A 20,318-nucleotide genomic window follows, 5' to 3' on the forward strand; every position below is an offset into this window, starting at 1 on the left:
ATCTGTCTACACAAGCTGGCTTTGTGGGGAGGACGCGACTGAGCGACTTCACTTTCACTTTTCACTTTGATGCATTGGAGAAGGAAATGGCAACCCACTCCAGTGTTCTTGCCTGGAGAATCCCAGGGACGGCGGAGCCTGGTGGGCTGCCGTCTATGGGGTCGCACAGAGTCGGACACGACTGAAACGACTTAGCAGCAGCAGCAGCCTAACAATGTCCCAATCGGAAACATAACAAGAGCAAGAAAATACCCACCATCTTAAAATCCCAGTGAAACTGCACGTCCCGTGAATATTTGTGTGCTGCTGGTGGTTCACGACTAGCTTGCCCTGAGTGTCTCAAGACACCTCTAATCTGTGGCCTACAGGCAGGGGAGGAGCAGGGAGCCCAGAGGGGTTGGAGGGCAAAGGCAAAGGTCACCTACTTTACAGGGGCGCTGTGGGCTCGGCTTGGGTCCCGGTTTGGGAATCGAAGTTCCTGTCCCTATTGTCTCGTCCTTCTAACAGGAATTAGACTCTGGAGGTTTCTGTTCGGTGCCAACTTGCAGAACTCCCTGAAAATACACTTAGTATCACAGGCCCGCACGTACATCTAAATGGCATTTCCTTTGCATTTCCCCATGTTAATGAGACAAAAATATTAGAAAACTATTTGTATAAATTCAAATTTTACAAACAGGCACCGTGGTTTACCCTTCTTCAAGGAACTCTACCAGTAGGCCATCAACGACACTAAGCAGATGAGGAGTCCTGGGTTTAACAGCCCAGAGCAAACCACAGAAGGTCACAGAAGGGAGAGCTGAGACCCCCAAGAGTCTTGTAACAGGGCTCTCACGTCCCCACACCTCAGCACTGGGTCCACCCTTCAGTGGGTTCTGTGCCTGAGAAGGCAGCGTGGGGAACGGCTGGACGTGTCGCCTGAGGACTAGCACCTGGTCATGTCCACCCTGCCTCCTGCCTTTTACCTTCGCTGCAGGCAGAAAGCCTCGTCTTCTCCTCTTGGAGGGCATGTCGTCAGGACCCCGTTCCACTTCTGTTAGCTTCATATGGAGGTCCCTGCTCGTGGGAACATTGGCCCCCGAGTCAATTTTCCTCTTTCTCCCAGCTTTCTGGTTCCCAGCAGGCCAGGCCACTGCTTATCGGCTGTTGTTAGGACAGGCATGACAGCCGCCCCACCCCTGTCTCGCTCTTCTCTCTCTTTCCTCCTGATCTTGCCCCTCAGCCCCCCTCCTCCCCTCCCATGTTCTCTCCTTGTCCATCGTCCTTTCACCTGCGCCTTCTGCAAAGACCCCAGGGAAAGCTCATTGTTGGGTGGCAGGATTGTGACAGCCCCGCTGGGGTTATGATGTCAGAGAAGACAGGGAGGGCTCAGTAAGCCAACTGATTGGAGCTGGTCGGAGGCCGGCGCTGGTCCAGAACGGACCTGACAGACACTAGGGGTGATGGAAAGCTTGCAGCAGGACGTGACCAAATTCTCCCATGACATCGGATTTTGCTTGGCTGAATTCTATGTTCACAGAAAGCTAACTAGAAGGGACTTTCAATTCATTTTTAATTCACTCCAACTAAGTGAGAAAAAACCATTAAGAGAGGAATTACCTTATCCATTTCTTATAAAGCACGAAAATTTGGTGTTATTTATAAAGTATACTGGGCTTCCCAGGTGGTACTAGTGATAAAGAACCCACCTGCCAATGCAGGAAACATAAGAGACACAGGTTTGATCCCTGGATTGGGAAGATCCCCTGGAGGAGGGCAGGCAACCCACTCCAGTATTCTTGCCTGGAGGATCCCATGGATGGGGGAGCCTGGCAGGCTACAGTCCATAGGTTTGCAAAGAGGCAGACATAACTGAAGAGATTTAGCACACACATGTAAAGTATACTAGTAAGAGATTTCTGTCATAGACCTTGCTGCAGAAAAAGCATCAATTCTAAAATGTTTAGGCTATATAGGAACCCTTTGAAATGCCTAAGTGATAGACAAAAATGATGAGTGATTACAGGATACAACTGTTTACCTATTATCCAACTATAAACTAGTTTTCAAATGGTGATAAACTAGAAAGTTACTGTACAATTAGAATAGAATCCTTTAAAATATGACAACACTGTTAGATGAGCATCAGAAGTCTTTGCTCTGGTGTGACCCTGTGAACCCAAGCTTTCAGCTGAATATCAAGGATCTTGTGCCCCTGTTGGCTCAGTCTCTGCATCAATACCTAGGATCACAGTGGGATTGTTTCCTCGTAAGCAGTTTCCTTAGGCATGACCAGAATGTGGTGGTTTAGTCGCTAAGTTGTGTCTGACTCTTGCGACCCCATGGACTATAGCCCTTCAGGTTCCTCTGTCCATGGGATTCTCCAGGCAAGAACACTGGAGTGGGTTGCCATTTCCTTCTCCAGGGGATCTTCCCAAACCAGGATTCGAACCCGGGTCTCCTGCATTGCAGGCAGATTCTTTACCCACTGAGCTACAAGGGAAGCCTACCAGCTTGCCTACCAGCAATGCCTACCAGCAAATGTTAGACATCAGAGAAGGTAAAACTTGAAAATACTGGTTCACAAACCTGGGAATACTGGTTCACAAACCATGGGCCTTCTCATTCTTCAGGGAAATCCACAGTTAGAACCGGAGGTGGTCTTTCAGATGTAACACCCAGCTTACCCCCTCCCCCACTGTCTTTGGACGGTGTTTTTGAATCTTGATGGAAAAGTTGCATGTGTAAGACCAACTCTTACAAGGAAGAGAATGCTTCTTTCATCTCTAGCTCAGAGTAATGTGGGTAGATTGGTGGTTAACCCACTCCAGTGTTCTTGCCTGGAGAACTCCATGGACAGAGGAGCCTGGTGGGCCACAGTCCGTAGGGTCGCAAAGAGTTGGACACGACTGAGTGACTAACACTGTAGAGTTCTAAAAAGCATGTTCTGCTGTCAAAATTCTGGGAAGCAGGTTCTGGTAACTGCATGGGATTTGTACATTGCTCTGTGCACTGGTCACTATGCAACCCAGCACCTCTGGGTAATCGTGTGTAAATGTACCATGTCTTTCACATATAAGAGAATGCTGTTCCAAGCAGTGTATCTAAACTTTGTACAAATCATTTCAACCAAATACAAGGCTCTTCTGTAGTCTCTCCAGATCTTGTCAACCCAGCCTTACCAAACTTTAGAGGCTAAGGAAATATTAACTTGTTTCTTGTGAGTCTCATCTTTAAAAGTTTACTCTTTGCTATTGAGACGTGAAGTCAGCATACTCATGGACATGAGATTCCAGCCTGTGTGCCCCTCTGCGAGCCTCAGGAGAAGACCCCGAAGGTTCGCATTTCCCCCAACTCTGGGGTATTGGTCTGCACAGGTAGATGACTGACAGCCCAAAAGAAAGGAAGTCATTTTCCCTGGTTTTCTCTGCAGGTCACACCACACTCACAAAACCACATTTGGTGCCAACCTCCGTGCTTGAGAGATATAAGGGTGGCCCGGAAAGAATGAGCTAGCATGAAAGGCGAGGCCAAACCACTCTCCAAGTATAATGACCAAAGCTGTTTAAATTGCAAAAGAAAACCCAGTGAAGGGAATGGGAGATGGAGAAATAGTGACCTGATGAGAGGACAGGATCATATTTGTCTGTAGATTCCAAACCTTCTGAAGGATGGAAGTAGGTGGATCTGCGATCATGATAAAGGGAACCCACGGTGAAAGGTCAGGCCTCTGCAGAGAGGCTCCTCTGCGCCTGGAGCCTGGGGGCTCCCCGCTGGACCCCCACTAGGAGCAGGGCTGTGGAGACAGATCCAGAGTGAACAGCTGGATCTTTTGTGTGACCGGGTTGAGAAATCTGGGCTCAGCTTCATGGTCCCACCAGCACAATGTGCAGAGGAGTGGGAGTCTGTGCAGAGGTGGGCAATTGGGTTCAGCATGCTTCCACCTGATTCTGTGATGCCTGGATTGAATTAGCTGCTCCACCTCCCTCTGCCCTCCAAAGAGGATGACCTGGTTCTAGCGAAGCTCTCCATTGGGTGAAATGGAGAAGGTCCATGAGGCTTCCCCCCGAGGAGAGAAGGGACAGGGGCACCTCTGCCTAAAGGGACTCTGAGAGTAAGCAGGTTCTAAAAGCTAATTCTGAGTTTTAGATCTCCCCTTGGTCCAGCCCTCAGGCTCCCCAGAGGGAACATATCCCCACCCCCGCCGCCCCCCCCAAGCTCATCACAAAATCTGACCTGGGACTCTGTGATTTTTCCTCCCAGAAAAGCGAGGACATAAGCCCAGTAAAAATATCCCACATGTCTTTCTGGAAACAGGTGCCTTAGACAAGGTGTGGTTCTGGGGACCCGGAGATCTAGGTCATTGTCTATGTTCTGCCACTTACAGGATCCTGCCTAGGTCACCTCAGTCTCCATGATGGAGAAAGAGAGGAAGTGGGAATAGAGGGCCATCTGCTCTGACCTGTCATTTACATGTCTATGCTGTGACTTCATGGGGACAGACAGCCTCACATCATCACGACTGTCTGATCCCCCAACACACACAGTGCGGTAACTGTCAGTCTGGGGCCCATGCCCCCATTCCAGGGCATCTCCATTCATTTCAGAGGATACTGAGGTAGCTTCAGACAGAATAACCGTGAATTCTCTTTCATTTTAGAATATCACATCTCCCCCTACCCACCCCATATTCTTCTCTCCTGTCTCCCTCCCTGGGGGATGTGTAAGCAAAGGCTTGGGCATAACTAACCTAAAGAGAGGAAATTCTGAGCTGAGCAGGGCATACTCAAGATAAAGAATGAGTTGGGAGTTTCTTGAATTTCCAGCGGGAGGCAGGGAGTGGGGGCTAGGCAGACCAGGGTTTATCCGGACCCCAACACTGCTCAGTTTCAATTCTCTCTACCGTTCCCTGCCCTGTAGCATTGAATATACTGCAGTACAGTCTTGCTCTGCTGATGCTCAGCTTAGCTGCGATGTCCTCAGGAGACCCAGAGACAGCTGGATCAGCCAGAGAGCATCTGAATGGGGAGTGGTTCTCTGACACACAGGCACCTGCTTCTCCAGCATCAGATATCTGACGGTCTGTCTGGGGCCCGGCTGCTCTGCCTTCACCATTTCTCCATGCAGTCGAGGCTCCAGATGCACAAGTCCTTGTGCTTGTCCTGTTCCTTCCCACCACAGGACCTTTGCACATGCTGCTGCCTCTACATGGAATCCTCTCCCCCTTCTTCACCGGGTTAACCACTGCTCATTCTTCATCCTTAGTTCAAGCATCACTAACCTAACCAACGATGTCAGTTCTCCCTGTTAGATACTTGCATTGCTCTGCAAATCTTTCATTTAGAGTACTGATCAAGTTAAAATGTTCCATTTGTGTGTGCAATGATTGTAAAATCTCTCCTCCAGCAGACAGACTCTATAGGAGGGAAAAGACCATTTCTGTTTTAAGGATCTAGCACCATTTCTGGTACTTAATCAGTGTTCAATAAATATTTTGGAATGTATGATTAATTATCACATGGGGTCATAATGCCCGGTTGCAAATATATGTTCATCCTAATGAAAATTTACTAGGCATGCACTGGTGTTAAAGATACCGGTGCCCTTATGAATGAGGCAGGAGGAAAGTCACAAAAGATACACCCATTTATGCAACTAGCTATTTCTGAGTGCTTATCCTGTGTCAGGTACAGTGGGGATGTTAACAATTAAGAGACACCTCTGACCTTGAAGAGCTCACGATCAAGTTGATACATAGTGTGTCCCACAAGAGAAGACAAGGACACACAATTCAGGACAGGATGCCCATCGGGTGGGAGAAGGAATTGATAAGAGGGAGGATTGGGAATACACGCTATAAAACCTAAGCGTTTACTGAATAGGAAATGATCCTTCTCGGTAAGATTCTAATTAAATACATTATTGTTGGATCTGATTGTGCTAGTGCCTGGCACTGATCCATTTTGGACAAGAGTTACAGAGCGGGGCTGTCATGATTCAGGCTAAGAAACGCAATCGGTTGTAAGATACCTGCAGAGATTTCTAGATAGGAACAGAGTGAATGTCATCAGACAAGTTCAGAACAGTTCTGGTAATGATGCTGAACAAGGAAGAAAATCCTGGGTCAAGATGGCAGGTAAACCAGAATGAACACAGGCGTTTATTTTCCCTTTACTTCCAGATGTTGTTGGCCAGTCACTGAGTCATGTTCCACTCTTTGACCGCATGGAGTGCAGCACACCAGGCTCCTCTGGCCTCCACTATCTCCCAGAGTTTGCTCAAATTCACGTCCATTGACTTTACAATGCTATCTAACCATTTTATCTTCTGCCACCCTCTTCTCCTTTTGCCTTCAATCTTTCCCAGCACCAGAGTCTTTTCCAGTGAGTTATCTCTTTACATCAGCTGGCCAAAGCGTTGGAGCTTCAGCTTCAGCCACAGACCTTCCAATGAATATTCAGGGTTGACTTCCTTTAGGATTGACTGGTTTGTACTTCCAGATACCTCATCTCTTTAGATTTCAAGGGAACTTCAGAACTTAAAATTTCACAACCGTGAAGAGAGGACCATCTCCCGTAGAAAAGACGTTTAATCAAATTTGGAATGTGGAAGCAAAGGGAAGGGTTAAGTAAAGAAATAACACGGAGCAAGTTATAACCTGGAATGCCCGCAAAGGGGCTCCAGCGGAGGGCGGAGCTACCTGCCCAAGAGAACCTCAAAGCGGGACCAGAGCCAGAACCACGTGATCCCTTGGGTAACAGCTCCCTGACTGTTTATTCCAGAGCGAACCCCAGCAATGGGAGTTTCCTACTCCATCCATGTTAAAGAAAAACAGTCAACTGCTAGTCACCAGATATTTGAGGAAACTGCAATCTGGAAGAAAAAGAACGACAGACAGAGAGAAACCTGATTACAGAAGAAGTGAAAAATAATTAAGGGAACAGAAGAGAAATTAATAGGAAGAAATTCCCAAATTTGAAGCTAGGCGAGATTGGGGAGGTTATTTCATACATAAAGCGAAAATAGAAGAATGCTGTGAAAGAGAAAAAAAAAACTGAGAACAAAAAGGAATCTGTTAAAGGAAATTTTTGATTGCCAAAAATAATCATGAGGAAAATAGAAGGTTAAGTTAATGAAATCTACCAATCATAAGCCAAAAAGTTGGGCTTTTGATAAGGGAGGAGAACTTCACTGGTTTCCAGTCACCACTCTTGTTTTCCATTTTCGTTTAATCTGTTGAAATATCTCATCTGTTGATATTCATTAGCTGGCAAGTGTGTTGTCCACCAGGACAATACAGACTCATGCTCCAAGTTCTGAGCAGAATGAATGGGACACAATCCACTGCTGAGGCTTCAGGATACAAAGGGTTAACCGATATCCAGAAGCTTCCGGATAGAAAAGAATAAGTCATCCAGGAAGGAACAAAAGTCAGACTGGCATAGAGGTAATATTGGTTTTTGGAAGTCAATGAAACAATGCATTCAAAATTCTGTGAAAAATTAAGACCAGAAACTATCAAACTCCTAGAGGAGAACATAGGCAAAACACTCTCCGACATAAATCACAGCAGGATCCTCTATGACCCACCTCCCAGAATCTCAGAAATAAAAGCAAAAATAAACAAATGGGACCTAATGAAACTTAAAAGCTTTTGCACAACAAAGGAAACTATAAGCAAGGTGAAAAGACAGCCCTCAGATTGGGAGAAAATAATAGCAAATGAAGCAACAGACAAAGGATTAATCTCAAAAATATACAAGCAACTCCTCCAGCTCAATTCCAGAAAAATAAATGACCCAATCAAAAAATGGGCCAAAGAACTCAACAGACATTTCTCCAAGGAAGACATACAGGCAAAAAAACACATGAAAAGATGCTCAACATCACTCATTATCAGAGAAATGCAAATCAAAACCACAATGAGGTACCATTACACGCCAGTCAGGATGGCTGCTATCCAAAAGTCTACAAGCAATAAATGCTGGAGAGGGTGTGGAGAAAAGGGAACCCTCTTACACTGTTGGTGGGAATGCAAATTAGTACAGCCACTATGGAAAACAGTGTGGAGATTTCTTAAAAAACTGGAAATAGAACTGCCATATGACCTAGCAATACCACTTCTAGGCATACACACTGAGGAAACCAGATCCGAAAGAGACACGTGCACCCCAATGTTCATCGCAGCACTGTTTATAGTAGCCAGGACATGGAAGCAACCTAGATGCCCATCAGCAGACGAATGGATGAGGAAGCTGTGGTACATATACACCATGGAATATTACTCAGCCATTAAAAAGAATTCATTTGAATCAGTTCTAATGAGATGGATGAAACTGGAGCCCATTATACAGAGCGAAGTAAACCAGAAAGGTAAAGACCATTACAGTATACTAACACATATATATGGAATTTAGAAAGATGGTAACGATAACCCTATATGCAAAAAAAGAAAAAGAGACTCAGATGTATAGAACAGACTTGTGGACTCTGTGGGAGAGGGCGAGGGTGGGATGTTTCAAGAGAACAGCATCGAAACATGTATATCTAGGGTGAAACAGATCACCAGCCCAGGTTGGATGCATGAGACAAGTGCTCAGGCCTGGTGCCCAGGGAAGACCCAGAGGGATAGGGCGGAGAGGGAGGTGGGAGGGGGGACCGGGATGGGGAATACATGTAAATCCATGGCTAATTCATTTCAATGTATGACAAAAACCACTGCAATGATGTAAAGTAATTAGCCTCCAACTAATAAAAATAAATGGAAAAAAAAAAAACAAAATTCTGTGAAAAATTAATATCAACCTCAAATTCTCATTCCAACCAAACTATCAAATTTGTGAAGCCAAATTAAAAAAGAAATTCAGACACACAAGGAGGCAAAAACTTCTCTGCTATCCCCCTTTTCTGGGAGATCACATGAAAATGAATTCCGATTTGCTTATTTCTAAAGAGTAAACTAAGAAAAGAGGAAAATAAGGATCTGGGTTAAGGTAGGTGTAATGAGAGCCTCCCCGGATGACAGCTCTAGTGGAGGACTGACAGCAAACAGGAAGAGAGGTCTCCTGGAGTGAGAGGTTAGCCAAGGGAAAAAGGGCTTCTACACAGAGAGCTTGGAAAAAATCAGGGAACCTGACACGGGTACTAAATGCAAGGAACAAATGAAAAGAATTACACTACAGAATAAATGAAAAGAAAAACACTACAGGGTTTAAGAACAAAGTCTCTGGAGCTAGGTGTGGGTCTGAATTCTAACCCCGCCCCTTTTCAGCTGTGTGACCTTGAGTGAGTGGCTCAACCTCTCTGTGCTCATTTTTCTCATCTCTCAATTGGAGATAAAAATAAGACCAACTTATAGAACTATTGTAAGGAAGTAAATGAGTTAATATTTGTAATGCTCTTAGGAAAAAACCTATCACTTGTTCCATATAAGGTTGTTAAATAAATAAGAAATAAGTAAGAAAACCAAAGTGCTATATGAAAATCATGGTCATCCAAATAAATTAGTAAATAAATCCCAGTTAAAACAAGCTAATGGACTTAAAGAAGGTGATAGTTTCCAAGTGACAGACTGAAGTAAAAGCTCATTGGTGTACGTGTAGTGGGGAGGACAGGCAGGGACTGGGAAGCATATATTTTTCCTGCTAACAAGAAAAAGGCAAACATAACTTCCAGGAAAAACACACCCCCTGCCTAAGAAAAACTCCATATGTAAAAAAGACAGAGTCTAAACAGGATAGGAATATACATAAATCAAAGAGTATGAGAAAGGAGAATGCATTTACATATGATGATCTGTGAGAATCAGCTAGATTCTCCTCTCTCAGTATATAGGATAATGTGCAAGCAGATAGAGAAGTGGTCGGGGTAGGAACCGGGAACTATGGCTTCAGCTGTGAGCCAGCATTTCCAAGTTGATTTTTTAGAAACTAGGTACATGAAGCACTTTGACAAAATATTTCAAAAATTAATTTAAATCTAACCAAAGTCACTTCCTCCCCACACAAAGCATGCTGTCCACCCTAAAATCCTGTCCTTTGTCAGACCTGAAGACAAGAAAGAAAAACAATAAGCAAAACACAGCTCCAAGAACTGTGCCAGGATCATCTAGAATTCTGGGAATTGTTGCTTTTGTTAGGAACGGTGCAATCAAAGCACAATTTGGCCAAGAGGAAGGCTTCATGTGACGAATTGTACCATGTTCCCTTGTCCAAGTTAGACAGTTTACGTAGTTTGGGTGGACATTTCATTGCTCAATTCTCCCTCCAGAATCCAGGGCCTGTTGCCTTGAATGAACCTTTCTTTGTCAGGGGGAGGATAGACGTGCTTCTGTGTATCTGGGGCAGGAGGAGGTTTCTGCATCCCATTGCTAGATTCTTCAAACTGAGAGCAGGACCCCTCAGGGAAGCCTGCCCTCAAACATTCCTTGGGTCGGTGAGAATTCATCACTGGCTTCTCTGTACTAAGCAACCCACATGGACCTCCATCATGGCACATGTCACAAAGTCTTGTCACTGCGTCATTTCTTATGCCTCTATCTCCTCTGCCAGTTGGTGAGCCCTTCAAGCCAAAGACCAACCACAACACACTCATCACTATATCTTGTGCCTTGTGCTGAGGCACATTTATCTATACCATAACTAGGAGACAGAGACAAGGACAGGGACAGAGACTGACAGGCAGAGACAGAGATCTTGAGTCCTACTATCTGCCCCATCGTACTCTCCCTTCATTTTGGGTTTTTCTCATCAATAAGCATTTTTGGCATTTATGAACCTTTTGTCTAAGGATAACAACATACCAAAAAATTACCAAAAGCAGTCATAATAGAGGTTCTGACTGAAAACCCACCTACATGAGCTCGCCCACCTCCCCATGCCATACACACTCCTCGGTGATTCTGCCCCCCTTGGAGACTTCGGTGACACTGTTCTGCTGTTGACCCACAGTTCAGTATCTTCAGTCCTGACCTTGCTCTTGGCTCCAGACTGTTCATCCAGCTACTTCCTGCACACCTCCATTTGGGCAGTCCTGCAAGCACTTCAACTCAACTGAGCTAACGGCCACTTGCTAAAGGGTCTCCCTGCCTCTGGCTCCACCACATGTCTGCCCTGTAACAGGCTGCAGATCTGACTTAGCACTGTCTGCTTAAGTCTCTTCAGTGCTAACCCTTCCTGCATTACCTTTTCTTGTAGGATAAAGGCCAACTCCTTAGATCAGCAAGTGAGTCCCACCCCCCATTATCACACTCCTTTCCTCTCCTGCACTCTCATCTCCCACTCCTCTCTCACTCTTTCAATTGTATGACCCAGTTCTTACCTCCATGCCTGGCTAATTTAGACACCTCTTTCAAGACCATGCATAAGACTCACTTTCTCTTGGAAGCCATTTTCTGAATTGCTTCTAAACTCTCCACCCAACCCAAGCTGAGTTACAAGCCCGTCTTCTCTTCTACGGGTTTTCCTGGTGGCCCATTGATGAAGAATACAGCTGCCAATGCTGAAGATGCAGGAGATGCAGGTTCGATCCCTGGGTCAGGAAGACCCCCTGGAGGAGGAAATGGCAACCCACTCCAGTATTCTTGCCTGGAGAGTCCCATGGAGAGGGGAAGACTGTTGGGCTATAGTCCATGAGTTGGCAAAGAGTGGGACATGACTGAGCAACTGAGCAAAAACATACACACACACTTCTCTTCTACATGATGCCCGGTGGTTAACAGCGAGCACTCTGTGTTCACAATGGGATGAACTCCCAATATACCAAAGGAAATAAAGCTCAGAGAAGTTAGGGAACTTGCTCAATATCACACGTACTCTAAAAGTGGCAAATGTCACCAAAACTTTGCTCTCCTAATTCAGTTCTCCTGCATAGACAGTTCAGATTTTCTGTAATTTCACCCTTAGAGCAGAAACTTCACACCCCCTATCCATGGCTTCTTGTCTTGTTAGTTCATGAGCTCTGTGAGGGTCCAGTAGAAGGTCTGACAGTGAGGCCCAGCTGATGCCTCTCCTTGACCGCCTCTCTTGTAACCATGGCCATTGCCCAGCACCATGGACTGGGGGCTGGGCCTGGAAACCTGGTGGCCCTGGGCTCCAGCCCCCAGGTCTGGAGAATGGGATTTGGCCATGGAAAATGGCAGCCTCAGACCCCCTCATAATGGCCAGCCCCCACGGCTTCCCGTAGGCAGAGCAGCTCACTTACCAGGACATCCTGCCCCTTCTTTCCTCCATAGAGGATGGCTCCCCTCACTCCAGGCTCAACTGCCACTAACTGCCTGCCCCACTCAGGATTCCTGGCCTGTGATTGGGCCCAGTCCCTGCCAATCCACTTGGAAATAGAACCTGTGCTTTTCCCAGCATTCCCAGGGCCAGGACTTTCTCAGGAGCCTTCTTCATTCACTTAACTGGAGTCTCTGGGTTCATGTATGAAGACACGCTCTGGCTGGCCCTGCACTGGGCCTCCTGGGTCCTCTGCAAATCCTCCTGGTCCACTCTCCGACCAGAGTCTCTCCCAGACTGAGCTCTTTGAGAGCAAGACCAAGTGTTACTTTTATTCTATATCCCTAAAACTTAGCACAGGCCACAGTCGAGACAAATGCCTATTGAGGCTTTATTACTTCCTCCCTGTGTGTGCATGCTAAGTCGCTTCAGTTGTGTCCAGCTCTTTGTGACCCTAAGGACTGTAGCCTGCCAGGCTCCTCCAGCCATGGGATTCTCCAGTCAAGAATACTGGAGTGGGTTGCCATGCGCTCTTCCAGGGGATCTTCCCAACACAAGGATCGAACCTGCATCTCTTCTGTCTCATGCATTGGCAGGCAGGTTCTTTACCACTAATACCACCTGGGAAGCCTACTTCCTTCCACTCTAGGAATTCCAAAAGCCTTTTCTTGAGGCCCCTCCACCTGCAGTGTATTCCCTCAAGTCTCTTCTCCACAGGAGAGAATCTCAGGTTTAAAATCTACTGGGCAGAGCAAGTTGTAGGAAACTACTGAAGCTTAAAGTCTGGTCCAGGGCAACATGCAGGTGATTTACAGGTACTGTGAGAAAGGAGCCAGGATGTAGATGGACACACCCAGTTATGCTTCAGCAAAATACGCCTTCCCCCAAACTACAGAGGCTCAACAAGTCAGACTCACGAGCAGAATGTGGAAGCTGGCGTGGGCATGCAGACAAGGGTGGTGCTGGCCCTCAGGCTGCTGAACATGGGGACAAGGGAGACCCTGAAAGAGCAGAGAGCAAAGGCCGAGCCAAGGCTTGGGGACCAGGCATGGGGCAGTGACCAAACGGACCAATGGGTGCAGGAAGGAGAGGCAGAATCTGCAGGACTCTGAGGGGTTTAGCGGCAACTGCAAGGGCTTTTATTAATGTGATGGACATCTGACCATCTATGAGGGGCAAACAAATAGCCTGAACTTGATATGAACCTTTTCCTGTTAGCACTAGGGAGCCATCAAATGCTTTTTAATCAGGGAAGTGGTAAGATCAGATCTATGACAAGCTCCAGGTCCACCTTATGTTGCTGCAAATGGCATTACTTCATTCTTTTTAATGGCTGAATAATCTTCTGTTGTACATATGTGCCACGTCTTCTTTATCTATTCCTCTGCCAATGGACATTTAGGTTGCTTCCATGTCTTGGCTACTTCAAATAGTGCTGCAGTGAGCATTGGGGTGCATGCATCCTATTGGATCCAGTCTGCTCAATGTTATGTGACAGCCTCGATGGGAGGAGGGTTTGGTGGAAAATGCATACATGAGAATGTATGGCTGAGTGGCTTTGTTGTATACCTGAAACTATCACAGCATTTGTTAATCAGCTATACTCTAATATAAAATAGAAAGTTAAAAACAAAACAAAAATCAGATCTATGCCCGAGAGAAGATGGCTCACAGGCAGAAGAGATTAGAAACTAGCAAAAATGTTCTGGGCTTCAGCTGGGGCTCATCAAATCTTTAGAAAGGGCTACAGAGCAACTCTGAAAGCACTGAGGGAATGGTAGAGTCCTGATTTGGGGACTGTGTGTATCCGTAGCAATAAACCAGTTGGTCAAAGAGTACTTTCTCTCATCCGGAAATGTTAAAGTATCATTAGGACATTCATAGCAGCTCCACTCACATTAATGTTTGAGGACCAGACATTTCGAATCCATCCAGGGTCTCTCATTATTGGAATCTGGAAAACAAAAACATTAGAAAAAATTTCATGGTGATGTTCTGAAATTACTGGTAGCATTTGTGCAACCTCGTGAATGTACTAAAAACTACTGAACTGTATGCTTTAACATGGTGAATTTTATGGTATGTGAATTATGTCTCAATAAAAAAAGAAACCGAGGACTTCCCTGGTATTCTCATGGCTAAGACTGCACGCTCCCAATGGAGGGGGCCCAGGTTCAATCCCTGGTCAGGGAAATAGATCCCACATGCTGCAACTAAGACCTGGCACAGCCAAATAAATATTTTTTAAAATAAATAAACAAAAATAAAAAAGGAAATTGAATAAGAAGAAGGATGTGGTGAGGTTTTTTTTTCCCCGTGTGCTCAGTTAGAGGGTGGGATTTGGTAAGAAAGGACACAACGCGAGGTCGTAAATCTCTCTCTCTTTTCTTCATCATCTTCATCCTCCCAAAGCACGTGGACGTACTGGGGAAACTTCAGGAGATAAAGCAGCATGGAGAAATGACAGGATGTGGAATCTGAAGACACACTTTCATGGGTTTCTTCTACTATGTCTTGGCTATAGGGCTACACAGGGCTAGTTCTCTTATCTGTATAATGGACGTAACGATAACTTCAGAATGGACAGGTGCATTGTCAGGAGCATTAACAGAGTCCATTCAGGCGAAGGGGCACCACCTCACACGGACGAGCTGTTGAGACTGTTGATGTGAAATTATCCAAGCAAGTAGGACCCGCACCGTCTGCTTTTCCCACGGGAGCCCCAGTTAGAGCTCCTAGTCAAAGGGGCATGTCGAGTTTTCACGGGCCTTAAATTATCTGTTAAGTTGTACTTTAAAACACCTGAATTCTGAATTCAGTTGCAGCAGTCCAGAATCAACCACCCTTGAAGGCCCTCACCCCTGTTCCCCTCATCCTGTCATCCCCCTGCCCTGTCCCCTACCTACTATTCACCTGAGGCATTTAGCTTTTCCGGCTTGCATTGTTGACAGGCTGATCATGAATGGTGTTGTTTCACCTCCTGGCTTATTGAGTTTCTCTCAGGGGCCAAGTATTTTGCTAGGTAGTGGGAACACAGAGACGAGTAAAATATAAATCTTTTCCTTTGAGTCATTCATGATCTGTGGACTGTGTTAGTCGCTCAGTTGTGTCTGACTCTTTGCAACCCCACGAACTGTAGCCCGCCAGGGTTCTCTGTCCATGGAATTCTCCAGGCAAGAACACTGGAGTGAATTGCCATTCCCTTTCCCAGAGGAACTTCCAACCCAGGGATCGAACCCTGGTGTCCTGCCTTGCAGGCAGATTCTTTATCATTTGAGCTACAGGGAAATCTATGATAGCTACAGAGAAGTCTATCATTCATGATCTAGTAGGGGTGAATGGGCAGGAAGGCGTGTAGAAAAGGTTTTCATGGCTAGGGCCACCATCAAGACACAGCTGGGGTCAGGTGGGAGCACAGATTGGGGGTGCGGGAGGGAGCCAACAGTTTGCCTGTGGGATATATCAAGGAGGTTCCATGCCGTCCTCAGAAGGTGACATCTGCGCTGCTTCTGAAGGGTGAGTGGGACTCTCAGAGGAGAGAGGAGGGGGAGAGTCCATCCCAAGCAGAGAAGAGGGCGTGTTCAAGGAAACAGAGGCAGCACACATATGTTTGGGGAACAGCCAGGGGCGCTCATGACTGGAGAACATTCCATCATGTGCAAGTGACATGGAGGGGTCTGGGATGGTCTGTGGTCAGGAGACATGGATAGAGTGTGGCTATTTAGAAAAAATTGTTATGCCCCCCCCAAACCAAATTTTTTGCAGAAGCCTGTATATAAGTAGAAGGGGAACTCTATGGTCATTTCAGGGAAGAGGACTGGAGTCCCCAGTCTTGGCTGCAAAACCCTGGCTTCAGAGAATATGGGGTTTGTTTTGATTTTTGGTTTTTTGGCCATACCATACAGCATGTGGGACCTTAGTTCCCTCACTAGGGTTTGAACCTTTGCCCTGTTGCACTGGAAGTGAGGAGTCCTAACCACTGGACCATTAGGGAAGTCCCCAGAGAACATGATTTGAGAACAATCACTGTACACAATGGGGGATACTGAGGGATAGGATGGTCAGACCTGTGTTTTACAGAATCGCTCTGATGGGTGTGTTGGAGGCAGAGAAGCACATTTAAAGGTTTTTTTCATTTGTTTGTTTGTTTTTTGACTGAGCCACATGACTTGCAGGATCTTAGGTCCCAGCCAGAGACTGAACTCACTCACGTCCTGGGCAGTGGGGTCTTCCCAGGTGGCTCAGTGGTAAAGAATCTGCCTGCCAATGCAGTATACGCAGGAGATGTGAATTCAATCCCTGGGTCAAGAAGACCCACTGGAGGGGGAAACAGCAACTTGTTCCAGTGTTGTCGCCAGGATAATCCCATGGACAGAAGAGCCTGGTGGGCTACAGTCCATGGGGTTGCAAAGAATCAGACATGATTGAGCGATGGAGCACGCATGCACGCCTCGGCAGTGAAAGCTTAGAGTCCTAGCCACTGGACCACCAGGGAATTTCTGAGGTTTTGGGGGTTTTTTTTTGTTTGTTTGTTTTTTAAGGTGATTCTAGCAAAAGGTGACCAGGGTGTGAAGGCAGGTGGTGACAGGGTGGGGACTGAAGAGAAAGGGGTGGCTGTGAGTCCTGCCTATGGGAGAGGCTCCCAGACTTGGTGAGAGACAGACTGGTCAGGTGAGTGAAGAGGGAGATTCTGTGGATGACAGAAGTTTCTGGCCTGGGTGACCAGGTAGATGACATTGTCATTAACTAAATGAGGGAAATTGGAAGGATAAATTTGGAGAGGACTACTTGAGTATTCTGGAACATCTGGAATAAAAAGGACAGAGCTTCCTCTAAGAGAGAAACTGGGAAAGAGCCAGATGTGACTTAGTGATTCGACCCAAGTCCAGACCCTGGTTGGGAAAGTGGGGCAAGGCAATTGGTTTCTTCATCTATAAATTGCTTAATATAGTAACTATTTCAGTCCTGGTTTCAACTGATCAATGCACTTGAAATGCTTCTTGAAATCCAGCTACCACCTCCACTTCATCTCCTGTGGATTATTATAGCACGTGGCAAAAACCATACCCCTTGGATTCAGATGTTCTGTGCCATCCGACTCAGATTCCTCAAGGACACAAACATAGTCACATGTCCACCAGCGCCAGCTGGGTACAATAGTTGCACTGATTTTACACTCATGAGGCAGGTTAGGAAGGCTGGCAGCAGTTTAATTCACAGTGCTTGCATTTGACCCCGATTACAAAGGAAGTTTCAAGTTAGATACCAGATATATATTTTTACTACCATGAGAGCAATGATTCCGATCCCCCAAGAGTTTGGTTTGATTTCAAAGATTAAGTATAAATACAAGAACACCAAAAATGGTGAACCCATGTACTTCAACAATAGTTTCTCTTAAAGTTAAGAAGAAAATTATCTCATTCCACCCCCACAGCTATTTGTTGTCATTCAAAATTCTAACACAAAATTTGAAGCCCACCCTATGGACCCTGGGCACCAAGCAGTTAGCAACCATGGAGGAAGCCAGAAATGAACTTGGGTTTGAACCCCCATTCTCCCACTAAGAACTGTATGGCCTTTAGGGAGGAATTTAACCTCTTGAGCCCCAATCTTTTCATCTGTAAAAAGAAGTGAACAATAAGAGAACAATAAAATAGTTCTGGAGCTGATGTAAGAAGGAAAAGAGATAACACTGTATAAAACAGGAATGCACAAATGTTAGCTGCTGATCCTGGATGATGATCATAACGTGGGAGACTGGATGTCAGGAGCAGGCAAATGTCTTCTGAACAGCTGGTTTGCTTTCCCCTTATTCACACCATGAAGTGTGTGATTGCTCAGGTCCTTCCTTAGGCACTGGGGACCAGAGCCACACTTCCACTTTTACGCTTCTCCTTGTAAATGAGCCAAACTCTATCACATTCACGTTTGTGTTAGCCTCCTTCTTAGCTCTATCTTTTTTTTTGCCTCTACCTCCTTTTCCCTTTTCTTCCTTAATTCTTCCTTAATAAATGTATGTAACCACCATGGACTGACTGTTCATGTCCACTTCACCCTGCTTAAAATTCAAATCTGAAGCCCTAATCCCCAGTAGGATGCTCTGTGGAGGGAGGGCTTTGGCAGGTAATAAGATTATAAGGGTGGAGCCCTTGCAATGGAATTAGTGCCCTTAAAAAGAGACAGGAGAGAAATGAGCTCTCTCTGCCCTGAAAGGGTACATTAGGAAGGTTGCCATCTACAAGTCAGGGGCAGGGCTCCCACTGAAGCAAACTCTGCTGGTACCCAAACCTTGGACTTCAGCCTCCAGAACTATGAGACTTAAACTTCTGTTGTTTAAGCCACCCAGTCTGGGGTATTTTTGCATTAACAGGCTGAGCTGATCAAGACAGAAATTCTATTAGGCTTTGAACCATCTTTTGTCCTTTGATATATACAGTAACAGATATGAAAGGACAGGTCGATAGCTAGATAGATATAGAACTTGGGAAAATGGTTTGGAGAATGGACATAGTAAATATAGACAGAATAATAGATAGGAGATAGGCATGTTTCTACTCTTTTCGTTTATGCTGTGTTGATTTGCTGCTCACTTGGCTGGATGGCATCACCAACTCGATGGGCATGAGTCTGAGTAGACTCCAGGGGTTTGTGATGGCCAGGGAGGCCTGGCATGCTGCAATTCATGGGGTCGCAAAGAGTCGGACATGACTGAGCGACTGAACTGAACTGAACTGACTACATTAATCGTCATTTAGTAGAGAGCACCTGAAATAGAAACCAAAGGGCAGAATTACACTAGGTGTAATTCTTATCTCCAAAATTCTATAAGCTTAAATGCACGTGCCCGCCCACGTCATGATTCCAATGCCATGACTCCTGTCTTCCACAGCTCAGCCCCCTCTGTCAGCACGACTCAAAATAAGGGAAGAGGGTAAGGAAGGGTTTCCCCTGGTGGTAGGAGATGGGTGAAGAGGAGGACACTATCGGCAGTGCTGGAATGGGACCCCGTCAGCCTCTAACCTGGGTCCCCCGGGTTCCTTAGAAGATTGTAGAAATGGAAAGAAGATCTGTAGTCAAGAAAACTGGATCTAAGCCCTGGTTATAATACTTAACTAATGCTTCATCCTAGGTAGGTCACTTTATGTCTCAGAAATTCAGTTTCTTCAACTACAGCACAAGGTTAGTAACACTTCCTCCATCTTCAAAGCTCTGGAGGGCAGGTCAGGTGCCTCTGAGATTTCATGTCTCTGACCCATTCTCTGAGTTCAGGGGATTACACCAGTCCCACCTGGATAATCCAGGATAATCTCCCTATTTTAAGGTCAGTGATGAATAATCTTAATTCCATCTGCAACCTTAATTCTTTTCTGCCATGCAATTAACATATTCACAGTTTCTGGGGATCAGGACATGGCACCTTTGGGGGAGGCGTCACTATTCTGCCTCCTAATGGGACTGTCCCCATTTCCTCTTGCCGCTCTGTGGTTCATTCTCTGTGCTGTAGCCAAGGGGAGCTTCTTGAAACACAATCTGGTCATTTAATCTCCATGAGCAAAATCATTCAAGTCAATATATAAAATGTATCAAGTGGTAAAGAATCTGCCTGACAATTCAGGAAACACAGGCAACAGACTTGGGTTGAGAAGATCCCCTGGTGAAGGAAATGGCAACTCACTCCGGTATTCTTGCCCAGGAAAGAAAGAGGAGACTGGTGGGCTACCATCCATAGGGTTGCAAGAGTCGGACGCGAATGAGCATACACAATTTTTAAACTCTTTCTTAACATGACGAACGAAGTTTCTACCCATCTGTCCAGTCTCACCTCCCACCTGCACCCTTTGATCTCTGACCCACTCACACTGCGCTTTTCCGTCTCTCCTATTCAATAGATTCCCATCCAGCCACAGGGCCTGGGCATATGCTGTTTCCTCTGCCCAAGACACATTTCAACTGGTGAGCCGCTACGGATCCCCCAGACCACACCAAGTGTCATCTCAGAGAAATGGTTCCTGGACTCCTTAACAGCGGTTCCATCCTGACTGCACTCCCTGATCGCTCACCCCCTGATGGCACCCTCATCTTTCCTTTCCAGCACTTAGCACGGTTGGTAAAGTTACA

General features: G+C 46.0%; 1 protein-coding gene across 5 annotated transcripts in view; it reads right to left on the reverse strand.

The window, feature by feature from the left end:
* The window catches only part of LPIN1 (lipin 1), a 133,096-nt gene that overhangs the window by 81,663 nt on the left and 31,115 nt on the right, over nt 1-20,318 (reverse strand). For all 5 annotated transcript variants that reach the window (XM_070451544.1, XM_070451534.1, XM_070451550.1 and 2 more), the window contains exon 2: nt 14,095-14,151. In XM_070451544.1, coding sequence (XP_070307645.1) covers nt 14,095-14,151 — 57 coding nt within the window. The remainder of the gene's footprint in view (nt 1-14,094; nt 14,152-20,318) is intronic.

Source organism: Odocoileus virginianus, chromosome 2, assembly GCF_023699985.2.
Source record: "Odocoileus virginianus isolate 20LAN1187 ecotype Illinois chromosome 2, Ovbor_1.2, whole genome shotgun sequence".
NCBI classification, from domain to species: Eukaryota; Metazoa; Chordata; class Mammalia; order Artiodactyla; family Cervidae; genus Odocoileus; species Odocoileus virginianus.